The 23,404-nt window shown below is 39.0% G+C and overlaps 1 protein-coding gene across 7 annotated transcripts in view; it reads left to right on the forward strand.

Moving 5' to 3' along the window:
* Nucleotides 1-23,404, forward strand: part of cita (citron rho-interacting serine/threonine kinase a) — a 158,830-nt gene that overhangs the window by 122,807 nt on the left and 12,619 nt on the right. For 4 of the 7 annotated variants that reach the window (XM_056266673.1, XM_056266674.1, XM_056266675.1 and 1 more), the window contains 13 exons: nucleotides 724-861; nucleotides 2,745-2,925; nucleotides 5,450-5,541; nucleotides 5,640-5,744; nucleotides 7,359-7,528; nucleotides 11,175-11,216; nucleotides 12,431-12,511; nucleotides 13,499-13,634; nucleotides 15,762-15,901; nucleotides 20,188-20,280; nucleotides 21,526-21,634; nucleotides 22,923-23,051; nucleotides 23,211-23,291. In XM_056266673.1, coding sequence (XP_056122648.1) covers nucleotides 724-861; nucleotides 2,745-2,925; nucleotides 5,450-5,541; nucleotides 5,640-5,744; nucleotides 7,359-7,528; nucleotides 11,175-11,216; nucleotides 12,431-12,511; nucleotides 13,499-13,634; nucleotides 15,762-15,901; nucleotides 20,188-20,280; nucleotides 21,526-21,634; nucleotides 22,923-23,051; nucleotides 23,211-23,291 — 1,497 coding nt within the window. The remainder of the gene's footprint in view (nucleotides 1-723; nucleotides 862-2,744; nucleotides 2,926-5,449; nucleotides 5,542-5,639; nucleotides 5,745-7,358; nucleotides 7,529-11,174; nucleotides 11,217-12,430; nucleotides 12,512-13,498; nucleotides 13,635-15,761; nucleotides 15,902-20,187; nucleotides 20,281-21,525; nucleotides 21,635-22,922; nucleotides 23,052-23,210; nucleotides 23,292-23,404) is intronic. The other 3 variants (XM_056266676.1, XM_056266677.1, XM_056266678.1) reach the window with 1 other exon arrangement.

The following is a 23,404-nucleotide window of genomic DNA, read 5'->3' on the forward strand; positions in this document are numbered from 1 at the left end:
TTCATCTTCAGAACACAAATTAAGATATTTGTGATTAAATCTGAGAGCTGTATCACTCCTCCCTCTATAGGCTTCTATGTTATTGAAACTTGCCGGCCCAGAAAGTTATTAAAGGCATCATTAAAATAGTCCGAGTGACTACAGTGGCTCAACCTTAAGTTTATCAAGCGACGAGAAGACTTTCTGTGCGCAAAAACAAACAGAAATAATGACTTTATTATTACAACTGTTCATTTTCTTCGGTGTGGGCCTCGAGTGAGTTCTCGTAGTGTAACAGCGCAGCGCTACATCAGAACGCTGGTCATGTGTGTGATGCTGGCCAATAGTGAGCCTACGTTCTGACGTAGCGTATATTTTTATATTTTTTTATATTTATATTTTTCTAGTATAAACCTCTAAAAGTTCTTAAATCAAGATACATTTACTTGAGATGCAAAATGACATTATACACAGACATTATCGACAAACTCTGTTTCTGCTCTCAAGATTTCTGCTGCTCCATCTTTCTCTTCCTCGTGAGCTGAAGCATGTGATCGGCTCCTCTCTCGATGATGCTTCTGTCCGCATGCTTTGCTCAGATAGAGACGGACTTGCTCATGGGTTTGTTCTGGTCGTTGCTCTGCTGCTGGACTGATGATCTTTGACATCATTCACACTCAAGAGATGCTCAAGAGGACATTATTAACCCACACTAACTGTGTGTGTGTGTGTGTGTGTCTGTAGAGTACGGTCGGCGTGTGAAGGAACGGATGCACCACAACATCCCTCATCGGTTCACAGTGGGGCTCAACATGAGAGCGGCGAAATGTACCGTTTGTCTGGATACGGTTCACTTCGGCCGACAAGCTGCTACGTGCCTGGGTATGAAAACACACACACACACACAGAAAACACACACTCACACAGAAAACACACACTCACACTCACACACACAGAAAACACAGACTCACAGAAAACACACACTCACGAACACAGAAAACACACACTCACACAGAAAACACACACTCACACAGAAAACACACACTCACGAACACCGAAAACACACACACAGAAAACACACACTCTCTCTCTCACACACACACACACACACACACACACACAGAAAACACACATTCACACAGAAAACACACACACACACACACAGAAAACACACATTCACACAGAAAACACACACTCACACACACAGAAAACACACTCACGAACACAGAAAACACACACTCACACACACAGAAAACACACTCACGAACACAGAAAACACACACTCACGAACACAGAAAACACACACTCACACACACAGAAAACACACTCACGAACACAGAAAACACACACTCACGAACACAGAAAACACACACTCACGAACACAGAAAACACACACACACACAGAAAACACGCACTCACACACAGAAAACACACACTCACAAACACAGAAAACACACACACACACACAGAAAACACGCACTCACACACAGAAAACACACACTCACAAACACAGAAAACACACACACACACAAACAGGCAAAAAACACACACTCACACAGAAAACACACTCTCACACACAGAAAACACACACACACACAGAAAACACTCACTCTCTCACACACACACACACACACTCACACACACAGAAAACACACACTCTAACACACACACACACACAGAGACAAAAAACTCACACACAGAAAACACACACTCTCTCTCTCTCTCTCTCTCTCTCTCTCACACACACACAGAAAACACACACTCACAGAAAACACACACTCTCTCACACACACACACAGAAAACTCACACACAGAAAACACACTCACACACACATACAAAGAGACAAAAAACACACACTCACACACAGAAAACACACACACACACTCACTCAACAAAACAAACACACACATCAGGGTTTCTGCAAGCCTTAAAAAGGTCTTAAAAAGTCTTAATTTGCATTTTCACAAATTAAGGCCTTAAAAAGGTCTTAAATCAGAGCTGAAAGTCTTAGTCATGGCATTAAATGTTGCATGCATTGCAAAAAATGACTACTTCCTCAGCATTTTTGTACTGTTTTCCAATACAAATATCAGTTTAAATCAAGATAAATGTACTTGAGATGCAAATATAAAATGAAGTCTTGGAAAATGTAATAAAATTAGTGAACAAATATCTGTCAAAACTTCTAAATGAAGCTGATGTTTCTGAGCCCGTTGGTAGATATCTGTTTTTGCTTTAGTCATGAACTTAATTTTGATTAATTTCACGGAAAACAAGACTTCATATTTCACGTCATTTTACATCTGAAGTAAATGTATCTTGATTTAGGAATATTTAGAATCTTTTTTGCAGTTTGGTCAGAAGGTACAGTAAAAGATATTTCCACATTGTAGTGGTTTTGAGCAAAAACGATTCAAGCTTATTCTTTTTTTTTTTGTAAAATTTATTAAAAAGTAACATCTGTTGGAATATGTATTTTCAAACTCTGAAGTGTTTCTCCATAAACATTAACATTGCATTATTATTATTAACACTCCATAAACATTAACATGCGCTTGATGGATGTCACTGACCTTAAAATGTGCTCAAGTTAAAAGACGGTTTCGAGGTTTAAAAACACTTGTCTGATGACTTGGTACTTTTTCATTCCACTTCCTAATATTTGTCCTCAGAAGATAAGTTTGTTCCTTTTAATGATTCTTAAATATTCAGTATTTGCTCACCTGTTCTCATCCCTCGTCTCTCTTTCCCTTCTCTCCGCCAGAGTGTCGAACCCTCTGCCACCCGAAGTGTTCCCCGTGTCTGCCTGCGACCTGTGGGCTCCCGGTGGAGTTCGCCACACACTTCTCCGAGGCTCTGTGTCGGGATAAGGCCAGCTCACCCGCCCTGCAGGTCAAAGAGGCATCGGGTCACGTGCGTCTGGAGGGCTGGATGAAGCAGCCCAGGTCAGATCATTCAGAGTCTTTCAAAGTATTCAAAATTGATAAATAAATTTAGAGAAAATGAAGGCCCTTAAAAAGTATTAAAAAGGTGGGATCAGTAGTTTTTGAAATATGCTGTTGGCCAAACAAACACACCCCTTCTTCATTGCTCCGCCTCCAAAACTCACACTCCAATCCTAACAGCCGAGTCGGTCTCGAACCCCGATCCCCCTGCAAGCGAGTCGAGTGCACTAACAATAACGCTAATCGCGCATTCACTAGCAGTCGTCAGCGCGACTCTGACTAGCTGTCCTCCGTTACACACGCGTGATTTTTTTTTTCCCAAACCACTTCAGTGGAAATCCCGCCCTGCAGCCGATTCTAAAGTTTTCATTGGTCATGTCAATCACTGTACTGATTGCCTATACCAAACACTGATTCCTAAACCTACCCGTCACTGTAACCTAAACCAATGAAATCGGCTGCAGGGCGGGATTTCCGCTGAAGTGGTTTGGGGGGAAAATCACGCGTGACACACGCAATCCAAGAGTGGATGTCTGTTTATACAGAAACACTTTATTTACCCAGTGTTACTCACGTGTTACCCACATTAGTGATGGGGACGAGACCGCCTATGCCGAGTCCGAGTCAAGACCGAGTCTTTGAAGGGTTGAGACCGAGTCCATTGGTTTTCAAATACAGTCGAGTCCGAGTCAAGACCGAGTCTTTGAGGAAGCAAGTCCGAGTCGAGATTTTGTTTGAGGAAGCAAGTCCGAGTCGAGATTTTGTCTCGACATCAGTTTTGATATTCATGATTTAATATCACCCCAGTTAATAATCAACAGTTAGGCCTACAGACTAAGCTAGATTGGGAATTGTTTAGAGAAGCAGTCTTAACTAGTGATGGGGACAAGACCGCCTATGCCGAGTCCGAGTCGAGACCGAGTCTTTGAAGGGTCGAGTCCGAGTCGAGACCGAGTCTTTGAAGGGTCGAGTCCGAGTCGAGACCGAGTCTTTGAAGGGTCGAGTCCGAGCCGAGACCGAGTCTTTGAAGGGTCGAGTCCGAGTCGAGTCCGAGTCTTTGAAGGGTCGAGTCCGAGTCGAGACCGAGTCTTTGAAGGGTCGAGTCCGAGTCGAGACCGAGTCTTTGAAGGGTCGAGTCCGAGTCGAGACCGAGTCTTTGAAGGGTCAAGTCCGAGTCGAGACCGAGTCTTTGAAGGGTCGAGACCGAGTCTCTGAAGGGTCGAGTCCGAGTCGAGACCGAGTCTTTGAAGGGTCGAGTCCGAGTCGAGACCGAGTCTTTGAAGGGTCGAGTCCGAGTCAAGACCGAGTCTTTGAAGGGTCGAGTCCGAGTCGAGACCGAGTCTTTGAAGGGTCGAGTCCGAGTCAAGACAGAGTCTTTGAAGGGTCGAGTCCGAGTCGAGACCGAGTCTCTGAAGGGTCGAGTCCGAGTCGAGACCGAGTCTTTGAAGGGTCGAGTCCGAGTCAAGACCGAGTCTTTGAAGGGTCGAGTCCGAGTCAAGACCGAGTCTTTGAAGGGTCGAGTCCGAGTCAATACCGAGTCTTTGAAGGGTCGAGTCCGAGTCGAGACCGAGTCTTTGAAGGGTCGAGTCCGAGTCGAGACCGAGTCTTTGAAGGGTCGAGTCCGAGTCAAGACCGAGTCTTTGAAGGGTCGAGTCCGAGTCAAGGCCGAGTCTTTGAAGGGTCGAGTCCGAGTCGAGACCGAGTCTCTGAAGGGTCGAGTCCGAGTCGAGACCGAGTCTTTGAAGGGTCGAGTCCGAGTCGAGACCGAGTCTTTGAAGGGTCGAGTCCGAGTCAAGACCGAGTCTTTGAAGGGTCGAGTCCGAGTCAAGACCGAGTCTTTGAAGGGTCGAGTCCGAGTAGAGTCCGAGAAAGCAGAAATCGGTCTCGAGACCGAGACCGGACTCGAGTACTACATCACTAACCCACATGTTACCCAGTGTTACTCACGTGTTACCCAGTGATATCCAGTGTTACTCACATGTTACTCAGTGTTACTCACGTGTTACCCAGTGATATCCAGTGTTACTCACATGTTACCCAGTGTTACTCACGTGTTACCCAGTGATATCCAGTGTTACTCACATGTTACCCAGTGTTACTCACGTGTTACCCAGTGATATCCAGTGTTACTCACGTGTTACCCAGTGTTACTCACGTGTTACCCAGTGATATCCAGTGTTACTCACGTTACCCAGTGTTACATGTTACCCATTGTTACTCGCGTGTTATCCAGTGTTACTCACGTGTTATCCAGTGTTACTCACGTGTTACCCCGTGCTACTCACATGTTACTCACGTGTTATCCAGTGTTACATGTTACCCATTGTTACTCGCGTGTTATCCAGTGTTACTCACGTGTTACTCAGTTTTATCCAGTCTAAATCAGTGTTACCCATTGTCACTCACGGGTTACCCCGTGCTACTCACTATTATCTGAAGATTTTTTTTTATTTTTTATTTTTTTTATATATACTCCTATTTAGTATTCAGTGTCCTGTCACTGAGTGTGTTTGTGTGTGTGTAGGAACGGAAAGAGGGGTCAGCAGGGCTGGGAGCAGAAGTACGTCGTGTTGGACGGGACTAAAGTATCGATCTTCGAGTCCGAGCTGTCAGAAGGTACTAGATGGACAGATCCGCTCTGTCAGATCACTTGCCGGGGTCTGGTTGAGTGTGTGTGTTCTGAACCTGTGTTCGTGTGTGTGTGTGTGTTTCAGACTCAGTGAAGCCGCTGGAGGAGTTTGAGTTGTGTTTGCCGGACGGTGAGGTGACTGTTCACGGAGCCGTCGGAGCCTCTGAACTCATCAACACAGCTAAATCAGGTCAGAAAACACACACACGGATGAATTAATGAAATCATTGAACACAGGGCTCAACGCTAAGGGTCCACACAAAAAATAAATAAATAAATAAGAAAGTTTTGACCATGTAACATTGTATTCTAATAAATAAGCCACCCCAATTTTAGATACCAGTGAAATTTTACAATTCTCAATTGATTTCGATACCCCAGCAAAAACTGGGGTACACTAACTAATATAAAGCTCAAACATTATTGAAGACAAGTGTGCCTTCAGTAATCAAATAAGAACAAATAAACCAATTACAAGCAACAGCTCATATAAATATAACAGAACAAAGCAAGGCTGACAGAATTCAGGGACAGAAACTGAAAAATCAAATGTAAAATAACACGCCTTCGTCTTGACAGTGTAAATTAAAGGGATAGTTCACCCAAAAATAAAAATTTGCTGTTAATTTACTCATCCAAGATGTAGATGTGTTCTTTTTTCCTTCAGTAGAGTAAAGTAAATGTGATTTTTATCTGAAACTGTAGTATGGGTCGGTTCAGGGGTCGGAGGTCAGGTTAGGCCATAGAAAATATCATTAACCTGATATAACATCAATGGAAGTCTATGAAAACAAATGTGTGTGTGTGTGGGTGAAACCTATATTGAATCTGTACATTTACAATAAGTGGCAAATGGAATAGAACAAATGCGAAATTAACAAATTATATGAGGTGATTCTAGTACTAATTTAAAGAGTTAATTGTTATTATTTTGTAAATAGGCATGACCAGGTTCTATATACGAGATGCCGAATTGGACATTCAAGACTCACTCATTTATATTTAATGAAAGGGGAAGAGAAACTGGTTTGTGAGAAAACACATGTGTAAAACACATTTTAATAGAATGTCCTTTTATAAATGATATTAGACGACGTTTATATTCAGAAAATATATTAATGGACATTTTTAAAAAGGAATCATTTTAGAATTTCTGACAAATATTCAATTGAAAGATTCTATGTAAATGTTATTATTGCTGTTGTTACTATTGATATATATGTCTGATTTTGTATATTGATATTTTTTTTAAGAAAAATTGTTAAATTATTGTAAACAATGTATTGAATATCTTTCTTTCTTTATTTGTTTGTTTGTTTGTGTTCCGAAAGGCAATTGGTTTTACAGCAAGACCAGCATACAAAAAAAGACAATTTACAATACATAATAAACTACACAAAACAACAACAGACCCAAACAACTACTGTACCTACTTGCACCTACTCCCCCCATGCCCGAATTTAACAGAGAAATAGAAGTATGAATAAATGAATGTTTGTACCTGTTACTCCTAACAGAGGGAAATCTCACCCGAGATCCTGAAACTCAGAATAGAGGCTATGAGAACTAACCATTGAGATAGATTGGGCTTTTTTTCAAAAACATTAAACAGGATAGTAGTGTGACTCTGCTGAAGTCCTGAATTGATTGTAATCATAATTATTTTTTAAATTGAAATACTGTTGATTGTCATGAATATAGCCATTGCTGCTGATATGGCATTAAATAATAAATAAATAAGTGTGTGTGTTCGGTGTATGTGTGTGTTCGGTGTGGGTGTGTGTGTTCGGTGTGTGTGTGTCAGATATCCCGTACGTGCTGAAGCTGGAGTCTCATCCTCACACCACGTGTTGGCCGGGTCAGTCTCTGTACTTCATGGCTCCCAGTTTCCCAGATAAACAGCGCTGGGTTGCAGTTCTGGAGTCAGTGGTCGCCGGAAGCCGAGGTTCCCGAGAGAAAACTGAAGCGGACTCGGTGAGTTTCAGTCCTTCTGAACGATCATGACTCCTGTGTTTGCTTAAAGGAGTAGTTCACTTTAAAATCAAAATTAGCCCATGATTTACTCACAGCTGAAGTCAGCCGAGGTGTATATGACTTTCTTCTTTCAGACGAATACTATCAGAGTTATATTAATAAATGTCCTGGCTCTTCCGAGAACTCCAAACGGCTCCGGGGGTTAATAAAGGCCTTCTGAAGCGAAGCCATGAGTTTGTGTTAGAAAATATGAATAATTAACACGTTACAAAGTAAAATTCAAGCTTCCGGCCAAACGAACATACTCGGTCTACTTACGCCTGAAGCGCAGCTACGCGACTCGTGACGTCAGGAGTAGTGTAGTGTGTCATGGCGGAGCGCAAATATCAGCAGTGCGGCGCATTACTCGCATAAGTTGTGCTTAGACTTCAGGGGCCGTATTCACAAAGAATTTTATCTTACCACTAGCAGGGTTCCCGCGGGGTCTTAAAAAGCCTTAAAAGCATTGAATTTATGAATTTGGAAATAATACCTTAAAAAGTCTTGAATTTTGATGTCTGGGTCTTAAAAATTGTGTTGTATGTCAGTGTTCATTTCATTGACTAAAATAATGACGAAAACTTTTCTTCAACGACATTTTTCACTGACGAAAACGAGGCGCTACCTAAATAAAACCTAGTTTTGAATGACAAAAACTATGACGAAAATCTATTGACATTTTCGTCAACGTATAAAAACTAGATGAAAATGTTAGGATGACAGGGCCATCATGCGGAACATAACACGGACGCAACAAATCATGGAATTACACAAAATGTCCTACACAAAATAATAATAGTAATGTCTTCGAAATGCATATATAATGACATGTTTGTGCAGGACCCAGTGAAGTGTAATTCTAAAAAGGCAGAGAGAGAGAGAAAAGTCATGAATTCAATTAAATTAAATCAAGGTAGCCTAATACCCCAATGAAAACCGCCACTTGCCTAATAATGAAAAACGACACTTGCATTAACACTTGCTTGGTTAATTGACATCCTATTAGCCTAAATAGACTACTTAAAGCAAGGAAATGTTGCTCCTATTGAAGTAATGTGATAGTTGAATGACGGTGGATTATGAACTTGCCGGATCAGGATCAGTTACTGCTGCTGGCCCAGTTGGTGCTAGGAAAAAAAAACATAATAAAAGGGAAATTCGGCACTGGGATATCAAGCAAAACTAAGCGTGAGAATGGGAGAGGGTTTGTTTGCAGATCAATGCCGCATTCCCGCTTGTGTCGCGGACCCCGGGCGACTGCGAGAGGCGGTGGTGTGCGCTACAATCCTTTGTGAATAGGTCTTAGTGAGTTAGGAGTCCTCTCGACTTCTTTTAAAGGAGAACTCCGGGCAATTCTTAAGTTAATCTTGATCGTTACACCTTTGTGAGTACTGTCTATAGAAAAAGAATCGGTGCTTGCAACACGGAGCTGTTCCCGCAAATGCCCAGAGCTCCCACTCAGCTAAAACGGCAGTTATGGGGGCATAAACAAAAAGAGTGTCTTTGTACCTCTTAACAGACACAAAATGCAATTAAAATGTCTGTCCAACATGAACAGGGGCCTTACATGTGAACAAGATGCGTTTAGCAACTTAGCCATTGTTTAAATTCACCTAAATAGTGTTTTAGACGGCAAGCTGTAGTCTCGCGCTGAAGTCCCGTGGGAACTCATTTGTAGCCGAAAAAAGGTAAACAGTGTCCAGGTTTTTTTATTATCATTTTTGAGAGCCTCATAATTTCAATCATTTTTCAAGCAATTCAAAGCCATCATGTTGAACAGTGCGCATCTGAAGCGTCTCAGCTGAAGGAAATAATACATTGTTTATCGGCTTTAATATATCAGACACATTTTATTATCGGGCCGATAACATTCAAAATTAACCGATACCGATATGGTGACTGATTTTTTTGCATTTTAAATTAGCCTTTATTTTTATATTTCTAGTTTAATTTGTAGTAATTTTATGTGCTTTTATTAGTTTCTATATATATATATACACTCACCGGCCACTTTATTAGGTACCCCATGCTAGTAACGGGTTGGACCCCCTTTTGCCTTCAGAACTGCCTCAATTCTTCGTGGCATAGATTCAACAAGGTGCTGGAAGCATTCCTCAGGGAGTTTGGTCCATATTGACATGATGGCATCACACAGTTGCCGCAGATTTGTCGGCTGCACATCCATGATGCGAATCTCCCGTTCCACCACATCCCAAAGATGCTCTATTGGGTTGAGATCTGGTGACTGTGGAGGCCATTTTAGTACAGTGAACTCATTGTCATGTTCAAGAAAACCAATTTGAAATGATTAGAGCTTTGTGACATGGTGGAAGTAGCCATCAGAGGATGGGTACATGGTGGCCATAAAGGGATGGACATGGTCAGAAACAATGCTCAGGTAGGCCGTGGCATTTAAACGATGCCCAATTGGCACTAAGGGGCCTAAAGTGTGCCAGGAAAACATCCCCCACACCATTACACCACCACCACCAGCCTGCACAGTGGTAACAAGGCATGATGGTTCCATGTTCTCATTCTGTTTACGCCAAATTCTGACTCTAACATCTGAATGTCTCAACAGAAATCGAGACTCATCAGACCAGGCAACATTTTTCTAGTCTTCAACTGTTCAATTTTGGTGAGCTCTTGCAAATTGTAGCCTCTTTTTCCTATTTGTAGTGGAGATGAGTGGTACCCGGTGGAGTCTTCTGCTGTTGTAGCCCATCCGCCTCAAGGTTGTGCGTGTTGTGGCTTCACAAATGCTTTGCTGCATACCTCGGTTGTAACGAGTGGTTATTTCAGTCACTGTTGCCCTTCTATCAGCTCGAACCAGTCTGGCCATTCTCCTCTGACCTCTGGCATCAACAAGGCATTTCCGCCCACAGAACTGCCGCTCACTGGATGTTTTTTCTTTTTCGGACCATTCTCTGTAAACCCTAGAGATGGTTGTGCGTGAAAATCCCAGTAGATTAGCAGTTTCTGAAATACTCAGACCAGCCCTTCTGGCACCAACAATCATGCCACGTTCAAAGTCACTCAAATCAACTTTCTTCCCCATACTGATGCTCGGTTTGAACTGCAGGAGATTGTCTTGACCATGTCTACATGCCTAAATGCACTGAGTTGCCGCCATGTGATTGGCTGCTTAGAAATTAAGTGTTAACAAGCAGTTGGACAGGTGTACCTAATAAAGTGGCCGGTGAGTGTATATATATAGTACTATCTTTAAATGGTTATTTTAGTACTTCAGCTTAATTTTATTTTAACTGGTTGTCAAAGCAACATTAAAGTTTTAAGTGTACGTTTTTCATCTGATAATTGTGCTCAATTTTACTTTCTTAGCTTTATTTTAGTTAACAATTGTTTTGTAATAGTTTTAGTTAATGAGAACAACACTGGATACGGTCTTCCTGCACATTTTAAAATTCTAAACTTTGAAGCGTTCATTAGCATTCATCTGTTTCAGTAATGACAGAGAATACAAAAACACATGAACTGATATCGCAAGAAAAGATCGATCAAATCTACCTTTCACAGACATTAATTTTTATTTTATTACTTTCTGCTGTCTAACACTGTGAGTGTGATTGTGTTGTGAACGCTGTAGGCCGGTGTTAAACGCCAGAAGACTCTCTCGCCGCTGGTTCAGGTAATCAGATGCTGTTACCCAGCATGCTCCTCTGTCTGGTGCTCGTGTTGCTTGCATCATCAGGTCACGTTCTCATCTCTGCGCTTCAGGAAACTGAATGAATGTCGCTGCTCATCATCCGCACACACCAGTGTTTCCCGCAGTTGTGCGCTTGAAAATAAATACCAGTGTGATTCACAGACAAATGATTCTAATGAGTCAGTTCGTTTTAAATGAATCACTCAATTGATTCATTCACACAGCAAGTTGAAGTGCTCATTTGTTGTTGTTTTTTGGTTTTGTTTTGTTGTTCACAATATTGAGACATGATATATTAATATTTATTAAAGAAATTAGGAATTAATGTACTTTTGTTCACATCTGTATCCAGGATTTATTCTATGGAGATTGTAACATGAGATTATTAGTTAAAAAGGTGGTATAAAATATTTAAATTATTATTATTATTATTGTGTTTATTTTTATATTTGTTACTATTTTTTGAATGGTGTTGAGAAATGTATCGGTAGTTTTTTTATTAATTAAAATAATCCCACCACCTATACATAATTCAACATTAATGAAAATTAAAAAAAAAAAAAAAATCAAGCCATCACCTATGCATAATTTAAAATTGCTAAAGAAAATAATAAAAAATTAAATAATAAAAATAAACCCACCAACTCTACATAATAAATAATAAAAATATATGTAATAAAAAGGAACCCTCCATCTATACATAATTCAACATTAATGAAAAAAGTAATTCAAATAAATCCAGCACCTATATTGAATAATTAATGTTGTAATGTGTTGGTTATTAAAGCTGGTTCCTTGGAATAAAACAATTTAAAAGATAATTATGACTTTTATCTCACAATTCTGCCTTTTTTTTCAGAATTGTGAGATATAAACTTGCAAATGCGAGTTATAAAGTCAGAATTATTGGGGGAAAAAATTATTCAGTGGTTGAAGCGAGCTTCAGTAGTTGGTGGTGGGTGGAAAAAAAGACTGATATTTCTATAAAAGAGAACAGGGAAGTCATTTGACACATGACATGTGTGTTGTGTAAACCGCAGCACTCGTGTAAAACACACTTCTGTGGGAAACACTGGCAGATCCTGAACGTCCTCGTCTGTCTCGAACACACACACACACACACGCTCGGCTCCGGCATTCAAAGCTCCTTAACTCAGTGAAGTGTGTGTGACTGTTGTAATCTCTGTGTTATTCAGAAGCTGCTGGGGAACTCTTTGCTGAAGCTGGAGGGAGACGACCGGCTGGATATTAACTGCACTTTACCCCTGACCGACCAGGTATCGCACAGTACACCCCTGTTATCATAGTGTGTGATGCCCGAGACTGAAATAAACAAGTATAAAGTACAAGCAAAATTAAATCATAGATAATAAACATAAACCCATTACCCACACATAATTTAATACTGTAAATAAACAAAATACAGACATTTAATGGCCAGTAATCTGATGCCTCTGGTCATAAGCCAACCATTAAAAACAGTGAAATTGTATTTATATATACATATAATATATATAGGCAAAATTGCAGTAAATTATTCTTTATTCACTGATTCTTCCAAATTCTTATTTATTTATATAGGATATAATAACACAGAAAATTGAGAAGGCCACACAGCATAAACAAATAAAATGTTTCATCTTTTTTGTTGTATTTCCACAAAAAAATCTATTTTTTAAACAAATAAATACAAAACTATTTATTTTAATTTGACATATTTATGTTTTAACTAATTATTACTTTGAGTTAGTATTACTATTATTATTTTTACTTAATGAATTGTTACCTTTTCATCAACTTACAAACTTCCTGCAGTTCCTTAAACCTGATGTAATTAAATGTTTAATGTACTTCGAATTTTTAACGTAATTTTTTTACATCAATATAGCACAAGATTATCCTGTTTAAATCAATGTGGTAAAGACGTTCGGTCAAAAGTAATCAAAAAATAGTCCAGATATGGACTATAATTTGTAAATAATCTACCCAGCACTATGTGTGTGTGTGTGTGTTTATATATATATATATATATATATATATATATATTCAATATTGTTAAATAAAAGAAGTAAATGGATAAAAAATAAACCCACCATGTATACATGTTGAATAATTAATAATTAACCATGTTGAATAATGTGTGTGTGATGGAGGAAATGAATGATACTTATAATAAACAGGGAAAATCATTGGTCAAGAAATGACATTTGTGTGTTAAACTCGTGTAAAAGCCATGAGACGTGACACGTGTGTGTGTGTTTCAGATCGTGCTGGTGGGCTCAGAGGAGGGTTTGTACGCCCTGAACGTCATCAAGAACTCGCTCACACACATCCCGGGACTCGACTCTGTGTTCCAGATACAGATCCTGAAGGAGCTCGACAAACTGCTCATGATCACCGGTCAGTGCTGACTCACATGTGCTGTGTATAATGGCAGAATAATTAGAAGGTAAAGCTAAAAGAAAAAATACAAAGAGACATGTTTGCTCTCTCCATCATAATTTTAGCACAGTCGATATTGCAGAATACATCCGACCAGTCAGCTTTGCACAACACAGATCGTTTCAAAGCAGCTTTACAGTAATAAACAAGAACATAACAATGCTATTGTAGCAAAGTTCATCAACGATCAAATGACTTTAGTTTCAGCTGTAAAAGACACTGGTGTCATTATTCAGTTCAATTCAGTGTTGATTCAGTTCAGTTCAATAATACTCTAGAGTTCATCCGTTAATGAAACGATCTTAAATCAGATGTAACAGGGTGGCTGCGGGTCCTTAAAAGGTCTTGGTTTTCCCAATAAAAAGCCTTAAAAAGTATTAAAATGTCTTCAATTCAGATATTTTTAGTCTCATTACGGCTCAAATGTCTCCAATGTCCGTCAAATAACCAGTGAAGCATCGAAACACGAGAATGATTCTGATTTTATTACATAAACAGCGATTGATAATGGATATAGTGTATTTCTGGTAACACTCTTGAGGAAACTCACAGAAGAAATGTACTGAGGTAAAAATTCATAATGTTGAGTTTTTTTATTCATAACATGATATATTTAAGTAACATAACATGACAAGGGAGCTATTTTGCTGAATATTCCCACGATTGCTAATATTACATTGATTTTAGTTCAATAAACAAGTTGTGAATATTAAATTACTGACATTTTAGACACAATATTGACTGTTTTTGTTGTTTTTACCAGCAAAAATAGTTCCAAACGAAGATCAGAGCCGAACTATTGCGTATCTCAGAGTGGTAGCGGCGTTTAGTTCCTGAATGATTCAGCGTTTGAACAAATCGTTTGAATCAATGACTCACTCAGTAACGGTCTTACCGCCACTACTGCCAGTTCAGTTTCTTGTTTAAAAGGATGCATTTTTTCCAACATTTCTTGTTTGAATATTCAAAAAGGTATTTAAAATATTAATCCCATAACATTTTATTTATTGCAGTTGTAATTTTGCAGTGTACATTGATTTAATTGATATCAGCCCTATAGTGCGTATTGAATTAATTTATCAAATGTAAGAATTTGACATGAAAGATGACACATACATTTAATAAGGTTAAAAAATTGGCCTAAATTATAAAGGTTAAGAAAGTCCTGGGGTAAATATAAAAAAATATGCAGATTTAAGCATGTAAAAGAATGGTTCGTACAATGTGCTTGAATTTGACTTTTTGAAATGTAAGTCCTGAAAAATCCTTGAAAAAGCCATATTTATGAAGAGGTCCTTGAAAAGTGCTTGAATTATTGAAAGTCACACAATATATGTAATTTTATCAATGAAACAATATTTTTATGCAAAATTAACTTGTCTGCTTAGCTTGTCTGATAAAGATATAAAGCCATTTCACATGGCTATGAGCGTAATATTGCCCATATAAATATAAAACAGCTTTTATTCTTCCGGTCCATCATATATTCATGGTGGGAAAATCAGTTTAAATAAGGAAAGCGATATCTTTGTCATAGAATCCTTTCAATGGTTAAAGTTTCCAGTCATTGCATGTGCTGCACTTTGTTTTATTAGTGTATTTTTGTCTGTTTACCTTTTTTTTAATAATTTGCAGGATAATACAGATATTGTTTAATAAGTGAGATCTCTGATTGAAGTCCTTGAAAACTAAAAAAGTAGTGCAATGAAAGCACTTTCATTTTACAGCATCTGTACGAACCCCGTAAAAGCTTATAGAGCGCTGATGAAAATATTTATTCAGAATAAACAGTTTAAAAATCTCGGTGACGCGGTGCTTTTGTGGGAATTTTTGTATGGGATATTGTCTTCTCTTATGAAAAATTAATTGTATATCATAAAAATATATAGTATTTATGACAGCAGTGGCATTAAAAGGGTCTTAAAAGTCTTAATTTAACTTGTTTATATCGGTAGACATCCCGTATGAGCAGCTCTGCGGGAGACAGTAGTGTTTTTATTCTGCCCAATTAATTTTTATGTTTTGTTCTCATCTAATATTATTGATAATATGACTGAATATGAAGTGTGTGTGTGTGTGTGTCAGGTGAGGAGCGCGCTCTGTGTCTGGTGGACATTAAGCGGGTTAAGCAGTCTCTGGCTCAGTCTCATCTGCCGGCTCAGCCCGATCTCAGTCCCTACATCTTTGAGGCGGTGAAGGGCTGCCATCTCTTCGCTTCTGGAAAGGTGAAGCATTCACTCGACCCCTGTGACCTCATCGTTAAAAAATCACCTCGATTCAAACACTCACATGATCTTATTCCTATATGACAGTGATTTGCTGGAACATGCAGATCTGTTCTGGTCCAGATAGAGCCGTTGTCATGAAACCGCTTCACTAACAGTCTTTCCAAACACACACTATCATTATTGCTGTCTTACAATCATTCAGATTATCACAGGAGTTCTGGTCCAGAGAGAGCCGTTGTCATGTATAGATATGAGGGTTCCCACGGCTCCTTGAAATCTTTGAAAGTTTGTGAATCTGAAAAAAACTAAATCAAGGCCCTGGAAAGTTTCTGAAAATTAACACACACAGATGCAGGTCCTCGACTGTGCTTGAATTTATTTTGTGCATGAAGTTTTCCGGATAAAATTCCATATTATTCGCTCCGCTAATGTGTTATTCCGCCAGCACTGCGTGGCCTATGCGCGCTAGCTTGCTTGATTTACGTTAGTTACGCGCGTAGTGTTTCCCGCGTGAGGTACTTTGTGTTGTACGTTGCCGTGACGTTCACGCGCGCACGAAACCACTACGATGGAACCTCAACGTTTGTTGTTGGACAATATAAGTGTGTTCCCACATTAAGCCCTTGAGCTTGAGGGTGTTGGACCTGGAAAGTCCTTGAGTTTGAGAATTTAAGGGTATTGGACCTGGAAAGTCCTTGAATTTGAGGATATTGGACCTGGAAAGTCCTTGAGTTTGAGAATTTGAGGGTATTGGACCTGGAAAGTCCTTGAATTTGAGAATTTGAGGGTATTGGACCTGGAAAGTCCTTGAGTTTGAGGGTGTTGGACCTGGAAAGTCCTTGAGTTTGAGGGTATTGGACCTAGTGTTGCACGGTGCACCGATACTTCAAAAGTATCGCGATACTCGGAAATTAAAAACTTCACGATACCTAAATTTATTAGTATCGATACTTCTAAGAATGACCGCGTTCCAGATTTGTAAGAGAGTATTGCATGTTGGTGTGTGCAACGCACGCTTCCAGTGCCTCCCTATGGACGTCTGCGTTTTTCTCCTCATGCGCGTGTGACAGGGCGCGTGAACTGAACGAGCAGAGAGAGAGAGAGAGAGTGAGCGAGCCCCGGTCGCGCGCGCGCACTCTCTCTCTCTCTGCGGAGCCAGGCGAAAGTATAAACAAGGCTTCACCGTCTCAAAACTAAGCGCTGTCTTGCTCTCTCTCTCTCCCTCGCACATATTAATCAAAATAATTCGACACGATGGTAAGGTCGGGAGACTAAAGTTTCATGTGGAGCATTCGGAGTTTTTTTTGTTTTTTTTTCTGAATTACCGCTGGGTGTAAATTGTGGTAAAATACGTTGCCTTATCTTCTCTGAATCGTTCCGCACATTCAGCTGACATACTTTAAATAAACGAAAAAAACTATCCAGTCATGAAATGTTTTCTGTGATGACAGTGGGATGTAACCGCCTGGATAATCACACAACGCGCACACGTCCGATAATGACACGTCCAATTCGCGAACTAATGACTCATTTGAACCGATTCGTTTTAATGAATGGTTAAAACAACTGATCTGTCTGAATCGGTGTATAACTAATCGTTAACACTTTGTAATAAGGTTTCATTTATTACATAAAACAAATAAAAACACTTGTTTTTTCCCCCCGAAAAAGCATATGACTACTTTTTTCCACACAATGCTATCATGAATCGATAAGAGAATCGTTAAAGAATCGGATCAATAAGCAGAATCGTCAGTGGCATTGCTATTGATAAAATCTTATGTTTCTTATGATAACTGAGATAATGCTGCTAAATTTATTTATTTTTTTACCTTGAATGTCATTGCTCTAATTTATTTTTTATATTTTTCATATTTCATATTTTGTTCAAATGGTTATTATAGCCTATCTGCTGTTCAAATGTTCATTTATTAGTGTGTTATGATTGGAATGTTGTCCCAGTTTTAAAATAAAGCACAGCAATGATATTTGAGAGTGTTTCTCCCTTTTCAGGAAAAGTATCGAAAAAGTATCGAAATCGCAATTCTTGACTTGGTATCGGTATCGAAACAATAATTTTGGTATCGTGACAACACTAATTGGACCTGGAAAGTCCTTGAATTTGAGAATTTGAGGGTATTGGACCTGGAAAGTCCTTGAATTTGAGGGTATTGGACCTGGAAAGTCCTTGAGTTTGAGGGTATTGGACCTGGAAAGTCCTTGAGTTTGAGGGTGTTGGACCTGGAAAGTCCTTGAGTTTGAGAATTTGAGGGTATTGGACCTGGAAAGTCCTTGAATTTGAGAATTTGAGGGTATTGGACCTGGAAAGTCCTTGAGTTTGAGGGTATTGGACCTGGAAAGTCCTTGAGTTTGAGGCTATTGAACCTGGAAAGTCCTTGAGTTTGAGGGTATTAGACCTGGAAAGTCCTTGAATTTGATAATTTGAGGGTATTGGACCTGGAAAGTCCTTGAATTTGAGGGTATTGGACCTGGAAAGTCCTTGAATTTGAGAATTTGAGGGTATTGGACCTGGAAAGTCCTTGAATTTGAGAATTTGAGGGTATTGGACCTGGAAAGTCCTTGAGTTTGAGGGTATTGGACCTGGAAAGTCCTTGAATTTGAGAATTTGAGGGTATTGGACCTGGAAAGTCCTTGAGTTTGAGGGTGTTGGACCTGGAAAGTCCTTGAGTTTGAGGGTATTGGACCTGGAAAGTCCTTGAATTTGAGAATTTGAGGGTATTGGACCTGGAAAGTCCTTGAATTTGAGAATTTGAGGGTATTGGACCTGGAAAGTCCTTGAGTTTGAGGGTATTGGACCTGGAAAGTCCTTGAGTTTGAGGGTATTAGACCTGGAAAGTCCTTGAATTTGATAATTTGAGGGTATTAGACCTGGAAAGTCCTTGAATTTGAGGGTATTGGACCTGGAAAGTCCTTGAATTTGAGAATTTGAGGGTATTGGACCTGGAAAGTCCTTGAGTTTGAAGGTAGCCGAGGTGTGGGAACCCTGATCTGCACACTATATCTCTAACTGAGTGCAATAGAGCTCATGTATACGTCTTAGTTTAGTTCTAGTTGTCTGTAATGCTGTTACACTGTCCTGTTAAAGGAATAGTTCACTTCAGAATTAAAATTTCCTGATTATTTACTCTCCCGCACGTCATCCAAGATGTTCATGTCTTTCTTTCTTCAGTCGGAAAGAAATGAAGGTTTTTGAGGAAAACATTCCTCATTTCCTCCATATAGTGACTTCAATGGGGTCCAACGGGTCGAAGGTCCAGATGTGAGTTTCAGTGCAGCTTCAAAGTCTCGACACGATCCAGCCGAGGAATAAGGTTGGGTATCGTTTGGATTTCAACAATTCCGATTACTATCAATTCCTAATTTCGATTCCAATAAGGTAAAAAAAAAAAAAAACTTGGATATCATTCACATTTAGTCTTATTGCAAAACATGTAATTGTATCTGAATATCATGAACACAAATCAACAGCTGAAGAACACTTACACAAGGAGCGTTTGCCTGAGGTTTAAACACACCATAGAAGAACAACTAGCCGAACTAATATAACTTTACAGCATTATTAAAGACCATAAACACTCGGTAATTAAAAAAAGAACAAATAAAAAATTAGCAATCACAACAAATAGACACAACTGAACAAAGACACGAGTGAAATAAACAGTGTTTTAAGATTTTCAGGTGCAGAAACTGTAATAAATGTAAAATAACACTGCACTTTATAAATAAAATATACATTACAAATATAGTTACAAAAGTTATTCAGTCAAGAACGAGTGAGTGAATTTTCTCTTGGTCTTCTGTAGTGTGATTAGTGTTATAGAGACGGCAGGAATATTAGTGCTGTCACTTTAAGAGCTGCACCATATAGTTACACACGCCGACACAACAGAAAACAGTCGTCTCACGCTTGCATTGTTTAAATTCATATTCAAATCCTCACAAAGGAATCCTTTGAAGCTGCACTGAAACTCACATCTGGACCTTCGACCCGTTGGACCCCATTGAAGTCACTATATGGAGGAAATGAGGAATGTTTTCCTCAAAAACCTTCATTTCTTTTCGACAGAAGAAAGACAGACGTGAACATCTTGGATGACGTGCGGGAGAGTAAATTATCAGGAAATGTTAATTCTGAAGTGAAGTAATCCTTTAAAAGCATCTAATGATAATGATTGGGACATGTATACTCTACGTCTTTTAGTTTATCAGTATACTGAGTAATGAAGTGTGTGTGTGTGTGTGTGTGTGTGTGTGTGTTTCAGATCGACAGTGGCATGTGTATCTGTGCTGCGATGCCCAACAAAATCACCATCCTGCGCTTCAACGACACACTCAACAAGTTCTGCATCAGGAAGGTGACGTATAAGAAACTCCTCATGGATGTCAGACATGCATGTTTAAAGTGTTCATGTAGTGTGTGTAAAACATCAAAGTACAGACAAATAAAGTTATCGTCTCTTAAAAGAAAGAAGTGATTCTGAACTGAAACGAGTCGTCAGTAATTCAGTCTCACTTCCTGCTGAATCTGTTTGTAACTCATTTGCATTAATGCCAGCCGATTGGCTGAACAGCGTCTCTAAGCCCCGCCCTCAAACACTAGTGTATCTGAGACTGGAAGAGCTTGGTTCGTGTTGTTCATGTGGAGAAGACACTGAGAATATTGATACGGTAAAACACACGCCATCGTTACTGATCGCATCACTGTGGATCAAGACATAAAGTCATTGTTATTATACATACAAAGATTTAAAAAGTAAAATATTTAGAAAATTATGACATGCTGAGTCATAATTATGATTAAAGTCAAAATTATGATCAAATGTTGAAGATATGAGGGGAAAAGTTAAAATTTATCATTTTATTGTCATAATTATGATCTTTCAAGTCAATTTAATGTCATACATTTTATGTCATAATTCGGAATTTAAGGCAGTTTTGGCTTTTTATATCATTGATAATTGACTTAAATCAGAATTCTGACTCATAATTTCACCTGTCATATTTTACTTGTCAATTTCGACTTTACGTCTCAAGTCAGAATTTTGACAGACATCATTTCAACTGTCATGATTATGACTCTTTATGACTTAATTATATCTTGTTATTACTTAGTGTCATAATTTCAACTTTGTCGCAATTTTGACTTTTTCCGTCTTTAGTCAGAAATGTTTTACGTAAAAAAGTTACACTTAAGACAAAAAAAGTTTAATCTGACTTTAATTTAGAGTTTTATAGTTATGACTTTATTAGTCCAAATTTTTACTTCATCTTTTTGTCGCAATTTTGACAAGTCAGTTTCGACTTTTTTACGTCTTGCGTCAGAATTTTGACTTTATATCATATTTATGACTATCAGATTCAGATATGATAATGAGCGTTTGGCTTCTGACCAATCAGAGCAGAGCAGCTCTCAGAGAGGCGGGGCTTAGAGACTGAATCCTTGACCGAAGTGTTCCAGACACTGAGAGGAAAGAGCTGACGATGCTGTGGAGATTATGAGGATGTTCTTTCACCTTTGTTGCATGTAACCCTATTTTAGGAGACCAAAAACCTTTGAAGTAGCGTAATAATACCTCCTCCATTCATGTGTGTGTCGGCAGGAGATCGAGACGTCTGAACCCTGCAGCTGCATTCACTTCACTGGATACAGCATCATCATCGGCACCAATAAGTTCTACGAGATTGAGATGAAGCAGTACGTGCTGGAAGGTGAGCTGGTCGGCGCACCACAGTCTGTTTAAGGGACGCACCGAAATTTATCAAAAAAATTGGACGAAACTTAATATAAAGAAACACTTGGCCGAATTCCGAACGCTTGTTTTCTGCTTTTTCCCATTTATTTTCACCATTTTTCACCATTTCATGAATAATTAAAGAGTCAAAATGTGCTTTTGTCTTGCTTTTCAAAAAAAATTAAAAACTACAATTTTTAATATTTATTTAACATTGAACATTTAAAAAATATTTAACACTCACATTTTTTTTTACATTCCAGCAGACATTATACCAACAAAGCACAATATAACTTAAAATAAATAAATGGTTAAACTATAAATATATATTTATTTGGCCATCTTTGAGCCTATTTTAGGCCTATAGCCGACTGCTGGAATAACGTAACGCTTTATAGGTCTACAACAAAAAAAAGTGCATTAAAAAGAATGCAAAATGTTATTTCATGATAACGATATATATAATTTAGTTATTTTATTTTTATTAGGCCTGTATAAAAAAGAATGAAGCAAATTAGAAACACCTGACAAATACGAAAAAATACTAATTAAATAAACCACGTTTTTCAGGTTTTACAGTACGTTTATTTAACATGTATACATTTATTTAACATATGTTGTTGTTTGATTAACATTAATGAGAGACAGGTGCGTGCGCCTCTTACCATTTGATCGCGTCATCAAAAACGTATACAAATATGTATCGTGGCAATCTGTATTGTGGATAGTTCAGCCAAAATAAAAAATATGGCTGAGAAAATTCACGTTTTCAGAGTTTTAGTGTCAGTACTACATTAAACTGCTATATATAATGTAGACTATAATGTATGATAATGCAATGGGGGGATATTTGTGTAAAAGTGTCTGACATTATTTTATATATCTCTAGTCAGTGACAGCACAAGCATATTCGTCTAAAATAAATCAGTGTTTTCAGCTTCAGAATCATGAATATTGTTATTCTGGCGTCTCTATTGTCCTGTGCTTTGGGTTTCAGCACCAAGTCCAAACGCCTGTTCATTCACACACAATGTAACACAATTTAGCATTTTAATCAACAGTACGTTTTTTTTCTTAACCTTTTCCCACGTGTCTTGGAGTATCGCAGTAATATCGTATGGTGAGTTCAGTGTCGTGATATGTGTCGAATCGTGACATGAGGGCATCGTTACACCGCTAATGTGTTCACTTATTAACACCGAAAGTACTTTTTTTGCTGTTTTCAGCCAGATAATTGTGGTTTGTGTGTGTGTGTGTGTGTTCAGAGTTCCTGGATAAGAACGACGTGACGTTGGCCTCGGCCGTGTTCGCCGCTTCCTCACACAGTTTCCCGATCTCCATCATCCAGGTGTCCAGCGCGCCTCAGAAAGTGGAGTACCTGCTCTGCTTCCACGGTGCGTGTGTGTGTGTGTGTGTGTGTGTGTGTGAGCTGCTGAAGGTGTGTGTGTGTGTGTGTGTGTGTGTGAGCTGCTGAAGGTGTGTGTGTGTGTGTGTGTGTGAGCTGCTGAAGGTGTGTGTATCTGTGTTTGACCCGTGTGTGTCGTTGCTCGTAGAGTTCGGTGTGTTTGTGGACGCGTACGGCCGCAGGAGTCGCAGCGATGACATCAAGTGGAGCCGCCTGCCTCTGTCCTTCGGTAAAACCTTATTAATCTGTTTATTTAAAATGTAAATCATTATTTTGGATCACAGTTATTTAACACGATTACTCACTGGCTTTGGAAACATCCATTTATCCATAACTTTCATA

The sequence above is a fragment of the Rhinichthys klamathensis genome, unplaced genomic scaffold (assembly GCF_029890125.1).
Source record: "Rhinichthys klamathensis goyatoka isolate OS25496 unplaced genomic scaffold, OSU_Roscu_1.1 h1tg000252l_1, whole genome shotgun sequence".
Classification (NCBI taxonomy): Eukaryota; Metazoa; Chordata; class Actinopteri; order Cypriniformes; family Leuciscidae; genus Rhinichthys; species Rhinichthys klamathensis.